Genomic DNA, 19,960 nt, shown 5'->3' on the forward strand with positions numbered 1-19,960 from the left:
GTGACTGCATTTAATTGGTGAAATGGAGTCAAACGTCACCAGTGACTGTATTTGATTGGTGAAACGCAGGCATGCGATAGATCCTACTTTGAAGGTCTGTCTGACAAACCAAAACAAACAAAGCGTGCATTAACAGATCGATAAAAATCCGTAGCGAGTAGCGAGCTGAATGTAGATGAATGGAGCGGAGTAAAAGTAACGTTTCTTCTCTATAAATATACATAAGTAAAAGTAAAAGTATGTTGCATTAAAACTACTCTTAGAAGTACAATTTATCCCAAAAGTTACTCAAGTTGATGTAACGGAGTAAATGTAGCGCGTTACTACCCACCTCTGAAACTCAGCAGGAACAACAATGTGTATCAAGATAGTAAGTCTTTATTGTTCAAACTGTGACCATCTGGCACTTCTTCTGTTTGTGTTTCCTTGTTTTGTGTTTATTTCCTGTCAGCGCTTTTATTTGATTTCCATTTCCTGCATTCCCTCACCTGTCCCTGATTGGCAGCCCTGCACACCTGATTGCAGTTGCCAATCAGGCTGCTATTTATGCCTGCCTCGCCTGTTCCTCAGTGCTCGAGGATTAATTATGTCGACGACCTTTTGGATGAATGACTGCTCCTCCTTGTTTTGAGTACAATAAAGACTCTTACCTGCACGTCGTTCTCCTGTTTCCCGCAGCCATGCGGGTTCCTGACAACAAACGGCACAACCCTGGGACAAATATTACTTCAAAGAATGGTGGAACTACTCGTAACTCAAGGTATGCTCTCAATTCGAAGCATAACATTTTTCACATAACAGTGACGAAACATTTAGATTGACATATCACTCTGTAAACCAAGGTGGCAACTTTGCGCATTTCGTTTGTAGTGTGGACACAGAGGGGTGTGGTCGGTAGGTTTCTGTCAACCTGACCGCCTGTGAGGAGATTGAGGACATTCACATGCTTTTACGTGTCCTAAACATGCCAGAATTAAGTTGGTAGTTGCTTAAAAAAAAAAATCAGTTGCTCATATCTAATATTTCATATATAATCCCCTATTTAGTATCACATATAATAGGTCATATTTAATATTGCACATATCATCAAACATATCATCTCATAAACATGTAGCATAGCATAGCACAGCGTAGAATAGCATCGCACAGAATAGCATAGCTTCCAAAAGTTCAAATACCAAAACTAACTACTAGCTAACAACAACATTCAGCACCCATGCAATCCCTGACAAATACATTTTAGCATTACCATTAGCTTGTCAAAGTTAAAGCAATTAAGCCATTTTCTTTCAAAAAAAGTCTCAATCACATACTTTCTTCAAGGACCACGACAGCCGACTGCAATTTGTTTTTTTGCCCTCAGTCAAATAGAGCTTTGAGTTAAAAAGAGGACCGTTCATTGTCTCTGATAATTATCACCCACAATCACCAGATGAGTCAAAGTCATTAATTAAGGAAGATTGCATTCCCGCTTTATTAAATTTGACGTCATCATTTGAGCTTTCATTAAAAAGATGAGTACCAATACCAATTTCTCCAATTGCTACCACTTATCCTGTTCAGGGTCTCAGATGAGCTGGAGCTTATCCCGGCCTACCTTACAATAGGTGAGACGTGAGGTTCACCCTGAAACGGTTGCCAGTCAAGCGCTCGGCACATACACTGCAAAAACTGAAATCTAAGTAAGATTGAATATCTCAAATAAGGGTGATATTTGCTTATTTTCTGTCTGATAAATAAGTCTTCTCACTAAGCAGATCTTATGTTAGTCTTTTACTTGTTTTAAGGGTTTTGGTCCTAAATGATCTCAGTAAGATATTACAGCTTGTTGCTGAGATTTTATGACCTAATATTGAGTAAAACATGCTTGAAAACTAGAATATCAACTGTTTCAAAGCTGTGTCATCAACACTCACAAGTATAAAACTGCTTTTTTAAAAATAATAATTTCTTATTTCAAGCATGAAAAAAAATGATTTTGACACAATTGTGTCTCATATTAAAACAACTGTTTTATTTTCAATGAAACAATAGAAAATACATACTCATATAGTAGTACAGTTGGCCCAGTACAGTAAACTGACAGTTAATATTTAAACATTTAACATGTGACATTTCAAACAACTTTGAACATAAATAGTTCATGCACATTCAGATAAATTCTTCAAAATTACAATTAAAAACATTTTGGCAGGGGGCCGGGCTGTATACATGCGCACTAATTGACTGAAAGAGCACACACTTGTCGCGATGATGTCATGTTATCGATGGAAAAATGCATTTTTAGATAATATGATTTGCCTGAGCGGCTAGGAGACCCCGAGAGTAACAAGCGGTTGTCTTGTTGCCTTTCCATTAAGAACAATAAATTAGTTTTTAGTATAAGTTTGCTGGTTTCAAGAAATGTAATGCCTAGCGCATATCATTATGTCAAGATAATGGCACTAGCATTTACTTAATTTAAGAATATTTTTCAACATATTGAGCAAAAAGGTCTCTTTTTTTATTCTACCAAGAAAAGTGCACTTGTTATTAGTGAGAATATACTTATTTTAAGGTATTTTTGAGTTCATTGAGGTTAGCTAATTTTACTTGTTTTGGAAAGTCTTGACAAGCCCAATTTTCTTGTTCTATTGGCAGATAATTTTGCTTAGTTCAAATAAAATACCCCTAATTTTTGTATTTTTTTCCCTTGTTTTTGAACACTGATTTTTTGCAGTGTAGGAATGACTATCTGTTCATTTCCTCCTGAAGATGCTCCTGAAGAAACTGCTGTTCTGAATGTGTCCACTGGATGTCACAATAGCAATTCTGTTAGGACTAGCAAGAGGTACAAAGTAAAGCGTGGCTGCGGCTCCTCTCCTTCGACCCAAATGAAACTTAAAACCTATGTCTTCTACTTCGAACACATTGTTATTTGGCACCCTTACTCCCCCATAATGTCTCTGTCAAAAATTTGAAAACGTAACCCTTTTGAATAGTTTTACGTCCGTTTCTTACGTTTTTTTGAGTTGGCACTGGATTGATACGTGGACATGACAAAGGAGGTATTTGATACCTCAAAGAGTTTACATGTGTTTTTGACTCAAAGTTTACTCCTGGCTTTGTAGATATACTGAGAACAAGTTATACTGAGCTCATTGTGTTTTTTTAAACTGCACCAATTTCCTCCGAATTTTCAACAAACTTAAAGTGTTTTGTCCAGAGGATTATTTGTGATTAATACGTTTTCAAAATGTGCGTGTTCTATTTTTGGCCAAAGTAAAACAAATTAAACAACATGGAGTTGTCGTTTTTTTGAAGTTATCATGCCACGATTTTACCATTCCAGCCCACTTGGGTATAGATTTTCCTACATGTGGCCCCTCAGCTAAAATGAGTTTGACACCCCGGATTTAGGCTGTTGGAACCTTTCAAAACACAAAAGGGACACACGTTTCTTTAGAGTTCCTCGAGAGGTAATCAAGAAGAGTGAAAGAGTGCAAGATTTTACGAAACACTCACTCCAGTCCAAACGAGCAGATCGAGTCCAAGATCGCACAAGTTTGCAGTGATCACTTAGTTAAAGATTTCTTTGATATCTTGATATTATTTGCAGTTTATCTTGTTTCGGAGTTCTTAAAACGCATTTTCACTATGAGTGTTTCTTAAAGTACCAACTTGGCGAGTCTCAATAAAAGGAGGAACATTTAAGCTAAACCTTTTACCAAAGGCAGAAGTCATAAATGAAGCTTTTAGCACATACACTATAGTTATATTTCGATAAAGACGGGGAAAGACAGGCGTACTCATGAATGGCGTGTGCAACAGTAATAAAGCAACAAACATGGCTGTAGACGCGAAGTTAAATCGTGAAATAAAACCTTACCCGAGGAAAAACGATGCATGATTTATCCGGCAGAGTCTTGATACTGATTTCCTTGACCCAGCCTCACACTAGGAAGTTGTAGACCTCAATGCCTTTCAATGCCTTTTCATCTACCAGATAGTTCGACATCTCTGGGAACGCGACCAATGGATAATCTTTGATCACTCAACAAATATTTTTTTTGGATAAAGTATAGGGATAGATTCCACTGCATAGTTAGTTTTTGCTCATACCTGCTCAGTGGCCTTGTGTTTAGTGTCCGCCATGAGATCGGTAGGTCGTGAGTTCAAAACCCCGGCCGAGTCATATCAAAGACTATAAAAATGGGACCCATTACCTCCCTGCTTGGCACTCAGCATCATTCCAATTTTACTTTCTTGTCTAATTTTACTTCCTAGGAACTGTTCAAAGAAGGGAAATGACAGGAAGTTTAATGACGCAGAACAGAAAAACACCTTGTACAACACATGAAATCAAAGGCACAACATCAAAAAGGGTAAACACAGAAATACTATTACTAAGGTCCCGTTTACACTAAGCCCGGATAAGGTTATCCAGGGTAAATCCCACCTAACCTTATCCGTGTCCACACACAACAATGCCGCCGTTTAAGACGCCCTGCGTCCGCCTGCGCAACACGACCTAATACGCATGCGTGGAAAATGCGCACGTCATAGTCACCTCCAGTGTTGCTTTGTGTGCAAGTTCTTAAATTTAACTTCTCTGAACAATATCCAGTGTTGTGGTATGTCAATGAACTGGAATCCAGTGTGCTGTGGGGCCCTATTGTAGTGAATCACACCTGAGCCATCATAAATTGATCAAATCTTTACCAGACACGTAAACATTGTGATAAAGAACATTTTACATCAATCAAACTAGGGATCTATATATCTGGTCAGGACACTCCTCACTTTTCTGCCTTCACCTTCATTGTCCATTCCTTTTTGGTGACTTTATATACTCTGGACCTAGACGTTGAGTCTGCGACATACATGGCGGACAATAACTGATACAGTCTGCCTTGCCAGTCCAAATGCATTCGCCATTTTCCATAGTCTTCACTCGACGGCCAGGTAACACAAAGCACACGCTACCTTTTTTATCACATCCACGGGAGCTCGCATTCTCGTTGACTCTCCTTCGACAAATGGACAAAGTTTTTCGCTAAGTAGAATCACAGCTTTCTTCAACATTGGAAAGTTCTCTTGTCGTCTGAGAAGTGTTGTATCCCAAATAGCTGCAATCGCTTTCTCTTAAGGTATTCATATGTGATTTCCACAAGCGTCTGTACATGTAGAAGAAGGAGAAACACGGGCATGTCTGGATGACTCGCCTTCATGTTTCCAGTGGTTAGCTCCGAGTTACGAAACCGCTTTATTATGAAGCTGGCTGTGAAGTGTTATTTCTGACATCACTTCCTGTGTGGGGCGCAGCCTTTCTGGCGTCACTTCCTCTCTGAACTCTGTTTGTAAAAGATCAATGAGTCCATACAAAGCTACACTTAGCCGTGTAAAAAATTGTCAGAGGAGGGGGACCTTAAAGGCCTACTGAAATGAAATTTTCTTATTTAAACGGGGATAGCAGATCCATTCTATGTGTCATACTTGATCATTTCGCGATATTGCCATATTTTTGCTGAAAGGATTTAGTAGAGAACATCGACGATAAAGTTCGCAACTTTTTGGTCGCTGATAAAAAAGCCTTGCCTGTACCGGATGGTAGCGTGACGTCACAGGTTGAAGAGCGCCTCACATCTGCACATTGTTTACACCAGCAGCGAGAGCGATTCGGACCGAGAAAACGATGATTACCCCATTAATTTGAGCGAGGATGAAAGATTTGTGGATGAGGAAAGTGAGAGTGAAGGATTAGAGGGCAGTGCAGGACGCCAGGGTGTATCTTTTTTCGCTCTGACCGTAACTTAGGTACAAGGGCTCATTGGATTCCACACTTTCTCCTTTTTCTATTCTGGATCACGGATTTGTATTTTAAACCACCTCGGATACTATATCCTCTTGAAAACGTCCATTGTGGCTTCAGCAACAATGTCATATTGTTATTTTCTTGCAACGATTCACAATTATAAAACCAACCTTTACTCTCTGCCATAGAGGAAGAGCTGAAGGGACCAGGCCAGCATCCTAGCAATAGCATGAGATTCTATGTTCACATTAGCACAGTGACTTTTATCTCCACGACAATACATCGGTGAAGCACTTTAGCTTCGGAGCTAACATGATAGCATCGTGCTTAACTGCGGATAGAAACAGAAGAAACATGCCCCTGACTGGAAGGATAGACAGAAGATCAACAATACTACTATTACTTCTACTATCAGGAGACACCGAACCAAACCCTGGACCTGTAACCACACGGTTAATGCTGTCCAGCCTGGCGAAGCCTAGCAATGCTGTTGCTAACGACACCATTGAAGCTAACTTATCTACGAGACCTCGACAGAGCTATGCTAAAAACATTAGCTCTCCAACTACGCCAGCCCTCATCTGCTCATAACGACCCGTGCTCACTTGCGTTCCAGCGATCGACGGCGCGACGAAGGACTTCACCCGATCATTGGTGCGGTCGGCGGCTAGCGTCGGATAGCGCGTCTGCTATCCAACTCAGAGTCCTCCTGGTTGTGTTGCTGTAGCCAGCCGCTAATACACCGATCCCACCTACAGCTTTCTTCTTTGCAGTCTCCATTGTTCATTAAACAAATTGCAAAAGATTCACCAACACAGATGTCCAGAATACTGTGGAATTTTTCGATGAATACAGACGCTGTTCGTATTGGGACACAATGGTGTCCCAATACTTCCGTTCAATTCGTGACGTCACGCGCAAATGTCATCATACAGAGACGTTTTCAGACGGATATTTTCCCGGGAAATTTAAAATTGCACTTTATAAGTTAACCCGGCCGTATTGGCATGTGTTGCAATGTTAAGATTTCATCATTGATATATAAACTATCAGACTGCGTGGTCGGTAGTAGTGGGTTTCAGTAGGCCTTTAAACGCTGGTTTAGTGCGGCTGAAACGGGGCTTAGGCTAAATAATTATTCGTCTTACAAACAGCTGAGCACTAAACTATAACGACCCTTTTTAGTATGCACAGTGAGGCATGATGGGAATAGGGTAGTGCTCCCCAGCGACTCTACAAAATACTTTTGAATAAAAATGTTATGCGGGCCTTCGATTCGAGATCTGTGCAATATGACATACTTTGAAGACAATATGTGATTATATGCTCTTTACCGAAAATGTATTCTCTTTCTCTTCATTGTTAGTCATTGTTGGTCAGCATTGAACAAACCCACAGGGAGAATCGGATTTAAAGTATGTCCATGGTGGCTTCAGCAACAATGACATATTGTTATTTGCTTGCAACGATTCACAATTATAAAACCAACCTTTACTCTCTGCCATAGAGGAAGAGCTGAAGGGACCAGGCCAGCATCCTAGCAATAGCATGAGATTCTATGTTCTCATTAGCACTGAGCCTGAATATCAATGAGAAGTGACTTCGCTCTAACAGGCTTAAAAGGGTCATATCATGATTTTTTTCTTACATTTAACCCACTACCCTGTGGTCTACATCAGGCTTTCGTAACATTTTTTTTTAACTTTGGAGCCTAACTCTTCCACTACAGAGGGGCACAGGGCTCACTCAAATATCAACTCTGAATTAGTAATCTTACTCTTGATTTTAATAGTTATATAATCTACTTTAACAGGATAAACTTAGTCAAATGACATGAAACCATGTGTTAATCTCAAACATTATTATCAAGGCTTAGGTCAGGCTGATTGCAAAAATAAACACTAATCAAATATACTGCAAAAGAAATGCATACATTCACGCAGTGCTAAATAATACCTTTTAAAATAAATTAGTTATAAATAATACTCATTAATACGGAGCCCCTAAAGGGACATGGGAATTTTTTTTTTTTTAGACATGTATCTCGTGGCCACGAGAAAGTATCTCGTGGCCACGAGAAAGTATCTCGTGGCCACGAGAAACTTTCTCGTGGCCACGAGAAACTTTTTATTAAAAAAAAAAAAAAAAATTAATATTTTTTTTTTTATTTTTTTTTTAATAAAAAGTTTCTCGTGGCCACGAGAAAGTTTCTCGTGGCCACGAGAAACTTTCTCGTGCGCACGAGAAACTTTCTCGTGGCCACGAGAAACTTTCTCGTGGCCACGAGAAAGCATTGGATGCGTGCTGGTGTGTGTTAAAATGGCAGTTTATGAGTTAATATGGCTGTATTTCCAGATAGGACTTTCCCCCATGTGTGTTGTGGCAAAATGTGAATGCTTGATTAGTAGGTGTGAGACAAACACTTTATCTTCCTGGTTATTGTAACGCTACGTGTTTGACATTATTTAAGACGTTATCATGCCCGGGAAAGGACAGTTTTCCTCTTCTGTGGCTGTGGGGGGTGGGCGTGGCTTGCGGACCTGCAGTGAAGCGGAGTGTGTCAGTTAGTCCCATGTTGATGTGATCAAACTTCTTTCTTGCTTGGAAGATACACACACAATTGTAACTGTTATTTCTTCCTGCAAATAATAAATATGTACAACGTGTTTGGATGTATTCATTTATGTAAAATTGTCATTAAATGTAATATTGCCTGACAAAAAGTGATACGACGTACGTAATATTTTGATATTTACACATCGCATATTTACACACGCGCATCTGACTAGAATACCCTTATGTGCATTACATATATCAACATCAACTACCTACTGTACTGTTTACTTGTTGAAATACCCTTTTTAGAACAAATATCTACCCACATAATTTATATGTGTATATATAATATATATATATGTGTATGTATGTATATATATATATATATATATATATATATATATATATATATATATATATATATGCATATACATACATACACGTATATATATATATGCATATATATATATATATGCATATACATACATACACGTATATATGTATATGCATATATATATATATATATATATATATATATATGCATATATATATGCATATATATATATATATATATATATATATATATATATATATATATATATATGCATATACATACATACACGTATATATATATATATATATGCATATATATATATATATGCATATACATACATACACGTATATATATATATATATATGCATATATATATATATATATATATATATATATATATATATATATATATATATATATATATACATACATACACGTATATATATATATATATATATATGCATATATATATATATATGCATATACATACATACACGTATATATATATATATATATATATATATGCATATATATATATATATATATATATATATATATATATATATATATATATATATATATATATATATATATATATATATATATATTCATATACATACATACACATATATATATTATATATACACATATAAATTATGTGGGTAGATATTTGTTCTAAAAAGGGTATTTCAACAAGTAAACAGTACAGTAGGTAGTTGATGTTGATATATGTAATGCACATAAGGGTATACTAGTCAGATGCGCGTGTGTAAATATGCGATGTGTAAATATCAAAATATTACGTACGTCGTATCACTTTTTGTCAGGCAATATTACATTTAATGACAATTTTACATAAATGAATACATCCAAACACGTTGTACATATTTATTATTTGCAGGAAGAAATAACAGTTACAATTGTGTGTGTATCTTCCAAGCAAGAAAGAAGTTTGATCACATCAACATGGGACTAACTGACACACTCCGCTTCCCTGCAGGTCCGCAAGCCACGCCCACCCCCCACAGCCACAGAAGAGGAAAACTGTCCTTTCCCGGGCATGATAACGTCTTAAATAATGTCAAACACGTAGCGTTACAATAACCAGGAAGATAAAGTGTTTGTCTCACACCTACTAATCAAGCATTCACATTTTGCCACAACACACATGGGGGAAAGTCCTATCTGGAAATACAGCCATATTAACTCATAAACTGCCATTTTAACACACACTAAACCATCAGCACGCATCCAATGCTTTCTCGTGGCCACGAGAAAGTTTCTCGTGCGCACGAGAAAGTTTCTCGTGGCCACGAGAAACTTTTTATTAAAAAAAAAAAAAAAAAAAAAAAAAAAATTTTTTTTTTTTTTTTTTTTTTTTTTTTTTATAAAAAGTTTCTCGTGGCCACGAGAAAGTTTCTCGTGGCCACGAGATACTTTCTCGTGGCCACGAGATACTTTCTCGTGGCCACGAGATACATGTCTAAAAAAAAAAAAAATCCCATGTCCCTTTAGGGGCTCCGTACATTTATAAGGACTTTTACACCATAAGTTGATTGGCAACACTAAATTGGCCCTAGTGTGTGAATGTGAGTGTGAATGTTGTCTGTCTATCTGTGTTGGCTCTTCGATGAGGTGGCGACTTGTCCAGGGTGCACCCCGCCTTCCGCCCGATTGCAGCTGAAATAGGCTCCAGCGACCCCCCGCGACCCCAAAAGGGACAAGCGGTAGAAAATGGATGGATGGACCTTTTATAATATAATGAATGAGAGAAAATCATTAGGTGTCGGGGGGAAGAGAATGGTATTTATTTATTTTTTTTGTCATAAAAAAATACAATCATGTGTGCTTACGGACTGCATCCCTGCTGACTGTTTTGATCTATATTGATATATAATGTAGGAACCAGAAATATTAATAACAGAAAGAAACAACCCTTTTGTGCGAATGAGTGTAAATGGGGGAGGGAGGTTTTTTGGGTTGGTGCACTAATTGTAAGTGTATCTTGTGTTTTTCATGTTGATTTAATTAAAAAAAAAAAAAAAACGTTTTTATTTTTATTTTTTTATTTCTTGTGTGTCCCGGCACCAATAAACCACGGACCTGTGGTTGGGGAACAACTGATTTAAGGTACTCAAAGCGCTTTGACACTATTTCCACATAAATTGATAAACATCAATTTACCAATTATAGACCTGTTTCTTTACTTCCACAATTTTCTAAAATCATTGAAAAACTGTTTAATAACAGATTAGAGAGTTTCATAAATAAAAATAGAATACTCGAAGAGAACCAATATGGATACAGAGCTAATGTCTCAACTTCAATGGCTTTAATTGAAATTACAGAAGAAATTACCAATGCAATAGACAGTAAAAAATGTGCAGCAGCAGTTTTTATGGATCTAACTAAAGCATTTGACACAATTAATCACAATATTTTAATCAAAAAACTAGAACGATATGGCATCAGAGGGTTAGTCTTAAACTGGATAAGAAGTTATCTAACGAACAGGAAACAATACGTGAAGCTAGGCGAACACATGTCTACAACGCTAAATATATCCTGTGGTGTACCTCAGGGATCAATACTAGGACCTACATTATTCAATCTCTATATAAATGACATTTGTAAAGTTACAAAAGATTTAAAGTTAGTATTATTTGCGGATGATACAACAGCGTTTTGTTCAGGAGAGAACACACAGGAGATAATACAAATAATAACAGAAGAAATTAACAAATTAAAAAGATGGTTTGACAAAAACAGACTATCGTTGAATCTTAGTAAAACTAAAATAATGCTATTTGGTAATAGTAGAAGAGAAAGTCAAACACAAATACAAATAGACGGAATCGAAATTGAAAGAGTAAATGAAACCAAATTTCTAGGTATAATGATTGATGATCAATTGAACTGGAAATCTCACGTAAAAAATATACAACATAAAGTAGCAAGAAACACGTCAATAATGAATAAAGCAAAACATGTTCTAGACAAAAAATCACTTCATAGTCTATACTGCTCACTAGTGTTACCATATCTGAGCTACTGTGTAGAAATATGGGGAAATAATTACAAAAGTACACTTCATTCATTAACGGTGTTACAAAAAAGATCAGTTAGAATAATACATAATGTTGGATATAGAGAACATACAAATCCTTTATTTATTGAATCAAATATACTGAAATTCCACGACATAGTGAATTTGCAAACAGCTAAAATGATGCACAAAGCAAACTATAACCTGCTACCCAAGAATATACAACAATTCTTCTCAACAAAAGAGGAGAAATATAATCTTAGAGAAAAATGTAATTTAAAACATTTGTACGCACGTATATCAGTATGTGGAATTAAATTATGGAATGGATTAAGCAAAGCAATCAAACAATGTACTAATATGATCCACTTCAAGAAACTCTTCAAACTTAAAGTGTTTACAAAGTACAAAGAAGAAGAACCATGACAAACATTTTCAATTTATTTCATCCATTCATTCATTCATTCTTAAAGTAATCTTACTTATCTCATCATATGAAATATGACTTTCTTCACCAATTATTATTATTATTAAATTCTTACTATTTATTTATTTATTTTTATTGTGATTACATATGGAGTTTATTGTGAAAAAATTGAGAACAGGAAGTGAATAAAAAAAGTTTAAGCAACTGTTATGTAAAGAAAAGGGGTAGGATTAAATAAGCTCTGCTTCTTCCTACTCCTTTTCGAACATGTTGAAAAGAGAAACTGGAAATTGTGATGTATCATGTTGTATGCTTGCATGTTCGAAATAAACTCAAACTCAACTCAACATTCACCCATTCACACACTGATGGCGGGAGCTGCCATGCAAGGTGCTAACCACGACCCATCAGGAGCAAGGGTGAAGTGTCTTGCTCAAGGACGTGACTAGGATAGTAGAAGCTGGGGATTGAACCAGGAACCCTCCGGTTGCTGGCACAGCCACTCTCCCAACCCACGCCGCGCCGTCCCAACTGTAAACAACTTTAGAGCGTTTGTTGCGCCTGGGCGCCGACATTGTTCGATCACTATACAGGTGGCGTAATGATGTCATCCTTACCCGGAAAAATCCATTAGAGTTGGAAAAAATGGTAAGCGATTCCAAGGAATCGATACACCGGGAACCAGTTCTGAACAAGAACCGGTTTTCGATTCCCATCCCTATATGCATGTTTTGTCAACTTCCTGAAATTGTCTTCATGCATGTGTTTTGGGGTGATTGCGTGTGTTTTTGGTATTGACAAAAATGTTTCTAATCAGAATAGTTTTTATTGCCATTGTTTGAGAACGGGCTCACAAGCTAGGAATTTTACTTGGTGCACAGTAGCTCTTTGCGGGTGTAGGAGCACGCGGACACACAATTTACACACTAAAACAAACAATGTATGCTCTTGTGTTTCAAACTGCAGCATTTATGTGATTGTAGCATTTTTTATTTGCAGTATTTTGCCATTTGCACGTGTTTCCTGGCGTTTGTGTGTTATTGTCTTTGTTTCGGGCATAATCACATGTTTGATCAACACCAACAATGCATTTTCAATCCAAAACACTCGAACTATGCTTAGCTTTACTGTGAGCTGAAAGACAGCAGGTACAAATATGTATTTTCAAAATAATGGTAGTCATCTTCAACTTGGGACTGCATATTGCGGTGGGTAGATTTTCTAACCGGTTGCTCTTTCTTCCCTGATTGATTTGCACATCAAACAGATTTAGCGAAATAAAAGCCAAACTAAATCCCAATACTTGCTTTGATCAATGCTATATTTCCTCAGCTGTGTTTTGTAGAATAACTGCAGTGATCAGCAGGTTGTTTACGTTGGCCGACTGTAGACTGCGAGCAGCGAAAGCTCTGAGCAACCTGCCACTGACCTCGATCCCCTCCTCCTGCCACCTTTATTATGGGAAAATTACATTGACATAAAACTAATACTCCTAATAACAATAATAATAACAGTAATAATATTTCTCCAAAGTCCAAATTTTCCTGAAATGACACACAAAAACTTTAGGCACTTTACAAGGTTAAAGGTAATGTGCTTGAAAAAAGAAAAACTTAAGGGACAAGCGGTAGAAAATAGATGGATGCCATTCCAGAGGTCCTAGGCGAAGAATCTTGAATGTCTTGTACATGCTAAACATTCTATTTACAACAATCCAACCACAAATGACACATTTAGTGCAATACAAGTATGAAATAAAGCCTTTACACTTAGGTGACTAGACGGGCTGCTGCTGCTGGCACGGTCAACGTCTCATTGCATGTCTGCCTGAGCAAATGCAAGCATCACAGCCTCTTATACTAAACAACACACCTCGTGATAATAGCAGTATCGCACAAATGTACAAAACATTCTGCTAGTATAAAACTTTGCAACAAACTAAACACATATTTTGCCTTGGAACAAAAATATTACACTAACTTGTAATTTAATTTAAATCATAATAATAATTTTCACAAACAAAAAAATATAACTATATTATAACCAGTACTGTCAACTTGTCACTTTTAAATTTGGATTAATTTTGATTAATCAAAGATTGTTACTCGCTTGCTTAATTTTAATTATCTTAACAAAGACTGCAATATTTGGAAATAAATCAAATTTTAATTTCAGATGTTCTACACGGACATTTATAAAATTGTTTTACTTGGATATACGTATTTATTTATTTTGTATTCATTTTAGTTAGTCTCCTCACTCTTCTTTGCACTGACGTAAGCATTAATTAACTAATTATTTTTGACAGTCCTACTTTTAACTATTGGAAGGAAATGTTTACCTTTTTTGGTTTGATCATTACAATGACACTTAAACAATACTAATAATAATAATAATAATAATAATAATAACAATAATAGTGATTATAAAATCAATTAAAAAGATAAACTACTAATACAAATAGTAAAAATAAAGATTCATTGGAAGTATGAGTATAGTAAGTATGTTCACTTATATTGGCTGTATCTCATTTAGGGAGGTCAATTTGTGTTTATTACAAAAGCTTTTTTTTTTCCCACACTAAATTGATGTCACTGAATTTTTTGTGTTTGATTTTTTTTTAACTTTTTTTTTTTTTCATCAAATCATGCTGACAATTTCATTAAATAACATTTTGTGAGCAAACGTGTGTTTAAAAAATATGTTTATTAAAATACTGTGTTTTGAGTAAAAATTCAGTGTAAAAAAAATAATTGTATAAATAAACATTGCATAACATTTCAGTGTATAAATATTTGTTGCTTCAAAACTCCAGACTCGCTTCCGTTAATTTAAGACTGAAGCAATGAATGCCAGCCAATGAGGTGCTTTCTTCCTAATTTACCGAAAGTGGGTCTGGAGTTTTGAAGCAACACATATTTCTGCACTAAATTTGTCTGCACAATGAATTTTTTGTTACACACAATTTTTATATACTGACTTTTTTGTTTTTTACAATTACATTGTCAACATAATTTGATGTAAAAATGTAGTTCACAAAATTCAAAAGCAAAAATGTAGATACTTAAAAAAAGCTTTCATAATAAAGACACAGACTAATCTCCATACTCATTGTTCTTGTGTACATGTGTAAATTAACCCATCTTGTAGCCACTATCATCGTATTATTCGTATTAGTGAGTAAATACAACATTGATATGGTGCCATTTGTTCCCCCTCGCGTCATTCCTAGCCTTTTATTTATGAAACCCTTAACCGGAAACCACTGCGTGTCTCCTCCCTGGCTTGACATATATCGTGGAGCGCAGAGCCTCAAGGAGACAATAACATTGCGCCTCATCCCAAAGGACTGACTTCTGGAAAAGTCATTTACAGACATTTAGTCCCAACTAAGTGAAAATAGGAGTAGAGTAGACGACAGAGACACACTTTTTCTCTCTCTCTCTCTCAGTTTGATCCTTTCTTTGCCATCATTTATTCCACGGTGATGCGTGTTATAGTGGCCGTACGTCTTGGACTGTGATGGACCGCGCAGGGAGCAGATGAGCATCGAGAGGTGTGGGCTTGTTTGCAAGAGGGCATCTGGACGCTTAGGTATGTCTTTTTTTATTATTATTTTTTTTTTTTTAGCGCAGTTGTATTTTACTGCACATCCAACACTTACTGTTAAAAAGTATTTTTGTATTATTTGTGCATTGTTTGTATATATGCTTGTTTGATGACTCAACTTTTGAGTTGAGCTTTTGAATGGAGCAATACTGTGCATACTAATTCTCCTGCCATATTGTATGTGCTCAAGCATTAAGTTGACATATAAAGCACGGTCCTAATATCCTGTTTCCACTATCAACAACAAGATATTTCCATAGGTCTGCGAACCTGAAGCTATTTGTTATGCATTACTTATATAATCACAGAATAATGGATAACTGAATCAGATCTGTCTTTATGTTTTCCCTAATTGCACCCCTGGCAATTGTAATAATTATATAGTTGTTATAACAGACGGTTTAATTTGCATCTTGTGATCAGCTGCCATAATGAGATTTCTTCCTGTTATTTTTCTGCTCGCTTGCACATTCATTCTTCAAGCAGTTGCCTTCAGGGACTGATGTGGTCATCAAGTTAGTTTGGCCCAAAGTAACCGCACCAGGGATTATTATGGCGGGTGTGAATTCCAACAAAACAATGCGTGACATCGGCACCGATACCGAGTCATCTTCTGAATCTACATCTGCATTAGCTGAGGAAGTGAAGTGAATTATATATACAGCCGTGGTCAAAAGTGTACATCAGGGGTGTCAAACGTAAGGCCCGTGGGCCGGATCAGGCCCGTGAACAGGTTTTATCCGGCCCGTGGGATGAGTTTACTAAGTATAAAATTAGCCGAAATTTTTGAATGAAAGAAACTGCTGTTTTAATTGTGTCCACTAGATGTCACAATAGCAATTATTTGTGTCTTTCTAGATTATGCTACATATGTAAAAAAATAAAAAATATATACCACACGATGTAAGCAAACTACATAAATAACATCCTGTAATTTAATTTTTATATTATTTTTTTAATAATAATAATAATAATAGATTTTATTTGTAAAAAGCACTTTACATTGAGTAAACAACCTCAAAGTGCTACAGTGTATTTAAAAAATAAAATAAAATAAATAAATAAATTAGAAAAAATAAAAACATAATAAAAAATAAATAAAAACTAGAACAGCCAAATAGCTAAAACTAGTATGCATATATCTAAAAAAAAAAAAAGAAAGGCTTTTTTTAAAAAGAAGGGCTTTTAAGCCTTTTTTAAAAACATCCACAGTCTGTGGTGCCCTCAGGTGGTCAGGGAGAGCGTTCCACAGACTGGGAGCAGCGGAGCAGAAAGCCCGGTCTCCCATTGTTCACTGAAGTTGTCTTTATTTTTAAGTTATCGTGCCGTGATTTTACCGGTCCGGCCCACTTGGGAGTAGATTTTTCTCCATGTGGCCCCCCATCTAAAATGAGTTTGACACCCCTGGTGTACATACTTGTAAAGAACATAATGCCATGGCTGTCTTGAGTTCCCAATCATTTCTACAACTCTTATTTTTTTGTGATAGAGTGATTGGAGCACATACTTGTTGGTCAAAAACAACATTCATGAATTGTGGTTCTTTTATGAATTTATTATGGGTCTACTGAAAATGTGAGCAAATCTGCTGGGTCAAAAGTATACATGCAGCAATGTTAATATTTGGTTACATGTCCCTTGGCAAGTTTCACTGCAATAAGGCGCTTTTGGTAGCCATCCACAAGCTTCTGGCAAGCTTCTGGTTGAATTTTTGACCACTCCTCTTGACAAAATTGGTGCAGTTCAGCTAAATTTGTTGGTTTTTTGACATTGGACTTGTTTCTTCAGCATTGTCCACATGTTTAAGTCAGGACTTTGGGAAGGCCATTCTAAAACCTTAATTCTAGCCTGATTTAACCATTCCTTTACCACTTTTTACGTGTGTTTGGGGTCATTGTCCTGTTGGAACACCCAACTGCACCCAAGACTAGGGCTGGGCGATATGACCTTTTTTTAATATCTCGATACACGATATATATCTCGATATTTTGACTTAGCCTTGAATGAACACTTGATACATATAATCACAGCAGTATGATGATTCTATGTGTCTACATTAAAACATTCTTGTTCATACTGCATTAATATATGCTCATTTTAAACTTTCATGCAGAGAGGGAAATCACAACTAAGTCAATTTAGCAAAAGTGTATTTATTAAACAGTTATTAAGCAGTGGCACAAACATTCATGTCATTTCCAAAACAGAAAGTGCAAGATTGTCAGAGACATTTTAAAACAAGCTATAAGTGCACTTTTGTGAATGATGACACACAAGATATTTCAATAAGTGTCACATAAAAATGAGCTGCATATCAAATAGTATATGTCCTACGGTGTTGATGTGGAAATAGTTGCTTCGGCATTTAGTTGGTGTGGCACCGAACGAAGATGTTGACATGTAAAGACATATTCCCGCTTGAAGCCAAACCACCGTCAGACGATGGACCCCGTGCTGTTTTTCTTGGGAATTAATTATTCCTCCATTTGTTACCAGATTCGCACCTTCTTTCTCTCGTATTACCACTCAAACCACACCGTTAGCTGTTAGCTTCACAGCTAACGTTACCATGTCGCTACCTGTCTGCTCCGCGGGAGCGTGTGACGTTGCTCACGTGACAGTATGTGACGTTATGTAAGAAAGTGCGCTTGTTTTAAGTGTCTGTGAGAAGGAGAGACAGGAAAGATTGAGAAAAGCATGCAGTTTAATGCCCCGCAGCTAAAAGCAACTGCGTGAGAACGTATACTCGAATATCACGATATAGTCATTTTCTATATCGCACAGAGACAAACCCGCGATATATCGAGTATATCGATATATCGCCCAGCCCTACCCAAGACCCAACCTCCGGGCTGATGATTTTAGGTTGTTCTGAGGAATTTGGAAGTAATCCTCCTTTTTCATTGTCCCATTTACGCTCTGTAAAGCACCAGTTCCATTGGCAGCAAAACAGGCCCAGAGCATAATACTACCACCACCATGCTTGACGGTAGGAGTTGTGTTCCTGGGATTAAAAGCCTCACATTTTATCCTCCAAACATATTGCTGGGTATTGTGGCCAAACAGCCAAATTGTTGTTTCATCTGACAACACATGGACAAAGATAAGACCTTCTGAAGGAAAGTTCAGTGGTAACTTTAGACCAAGACTGTATATAGTGCGTTTCTGTAGTGACTCAAAGCAAAGAGTATACGAAACTAAGTTCTTGGGAATAATAATTGATCATAAATTGTTGAAAACCGCAGATTGAATATATAAAGGGAAACGTATCCAAATCCATTGCTATTCTTTATAAAGTAAGACAATGTTATATTATGATTTTATTTTTTCATATCTAACATATTGTGTTGAATGTTGGGGAAATGTTTACAAAACAAACATAGACCCAATAATTAAACTTCAAAAAAGTGTAATTATAATAATACACAAAGTGTGCTACTATGAACCTACCAATCCATTATTCATAAGTTCTAATGTTTTAAAATTTTCAGATATTGTGTTTTTAAAACAATGGAAATTGTGTTTCGAGTAAAGAACTACAGCTTTCCAGCTTGTATTCTTAGGTTATTTAAATTAAGAGGAGAAAACTCTAATTTATGGGGGATATTGATTTTTTAAATATGTAAAGTATAAGAACGAATATAAAATACAACTGTATTTCAGTTTTAGGAGTTCAATGGTGGAGCAAGCTCAGTGATGAGTTGAAGACATCAAGTTCTTTGTTAAGGTTCAAGAAAGCCTTGAAAGGAGAAACCAGGGAGAATTACGATTACTTTGATTGATTTTTTGATTGTTGATGTTCCAGGCAATCTAATTTTCAGTGAATGTAAAGGATAGGCAAATATAAGCCTATTTCTTTGTTTGGTCATTCTATTTATTTTTGTGTGTGTGTATGTGTGTGATTGTTAATATGTATGATTTTGATCACACAAAATAGTTGATTATATGACCGAAATAAACTCATTTCAAAGCGCTTTACATGGTAAAACCCATTATCTAAGATACATTTAAAGCAGTATGGGTGGCACTGGGAGCGGGTGGGTGAAGTGTCTTTCCTAAGGACACAACGGCAGTGACGAGGACGGAGGTAGTGGGGATCGAACCTGAAACCCTCAAGTTGCTGGCACGGCCGCTCTATCACCTGAGCCACGCTGCCCCGGCCGATGACCTCTTCAAGGAGCTAATGTTCTTACC

General features: G+C 36.5%; 1 protein-coding gene and 1 non-coding gene across 3 annotated transcripts in view; one reads left to right on the top strand and one right to left on the bottom strand.

The window, feature by feature from the left end:
• Positions 1-533: 533 nt before the first annotated feature.
• The window catches only part of gcgrb (glucagon receptor b), a 167,811-nt gene continuing 148,384 nt past the window's right edge, over positions 534-19,960 (top strand). The window contains exon 1 of one of the 2 annotated variants that reach the window (XM_062032469.1): positions 534-760. In XM_062032469.1, the coding sequence (XP_061888453.1) occupies positions 609-760 (152 nt within the window). In that variant the 5' untranslated portion in view covers positions 534-608. Of the gene's footprint in view, positions 761-15,509; positions 15,752-19,960 lie in introns of those variants that run through there. The other variant, XM_062032470.1, reaches the window with a different exon arrangement.
• On the bottom strand, positions 9,995-10,150 carry LOC133640195 (small nucleolar RNA snR49). The gene has a single exon (XR_009824098.1). It is a non-coding gene; the product is annotated as a small nucleolar RNA snR49 (small nucleolar RNA).

The sequence above is a fragment of the Entelurus aequoreus genome, linkage group LG22 (genome assembly GCF_033978785.1).
Source record: "Entelurus aequoreus isolate RoL-2023_Sb linkage group LG22, RoL_Eaeq_v1.1, whole genome shotgun sequence".
Taxonomy (NCBI): Eukaryota; Metazoa; Chordata; class Actinopteri; order Syngnathiformes; family Syngnathidae; genus Entelurus; species Entelurus aequoreus.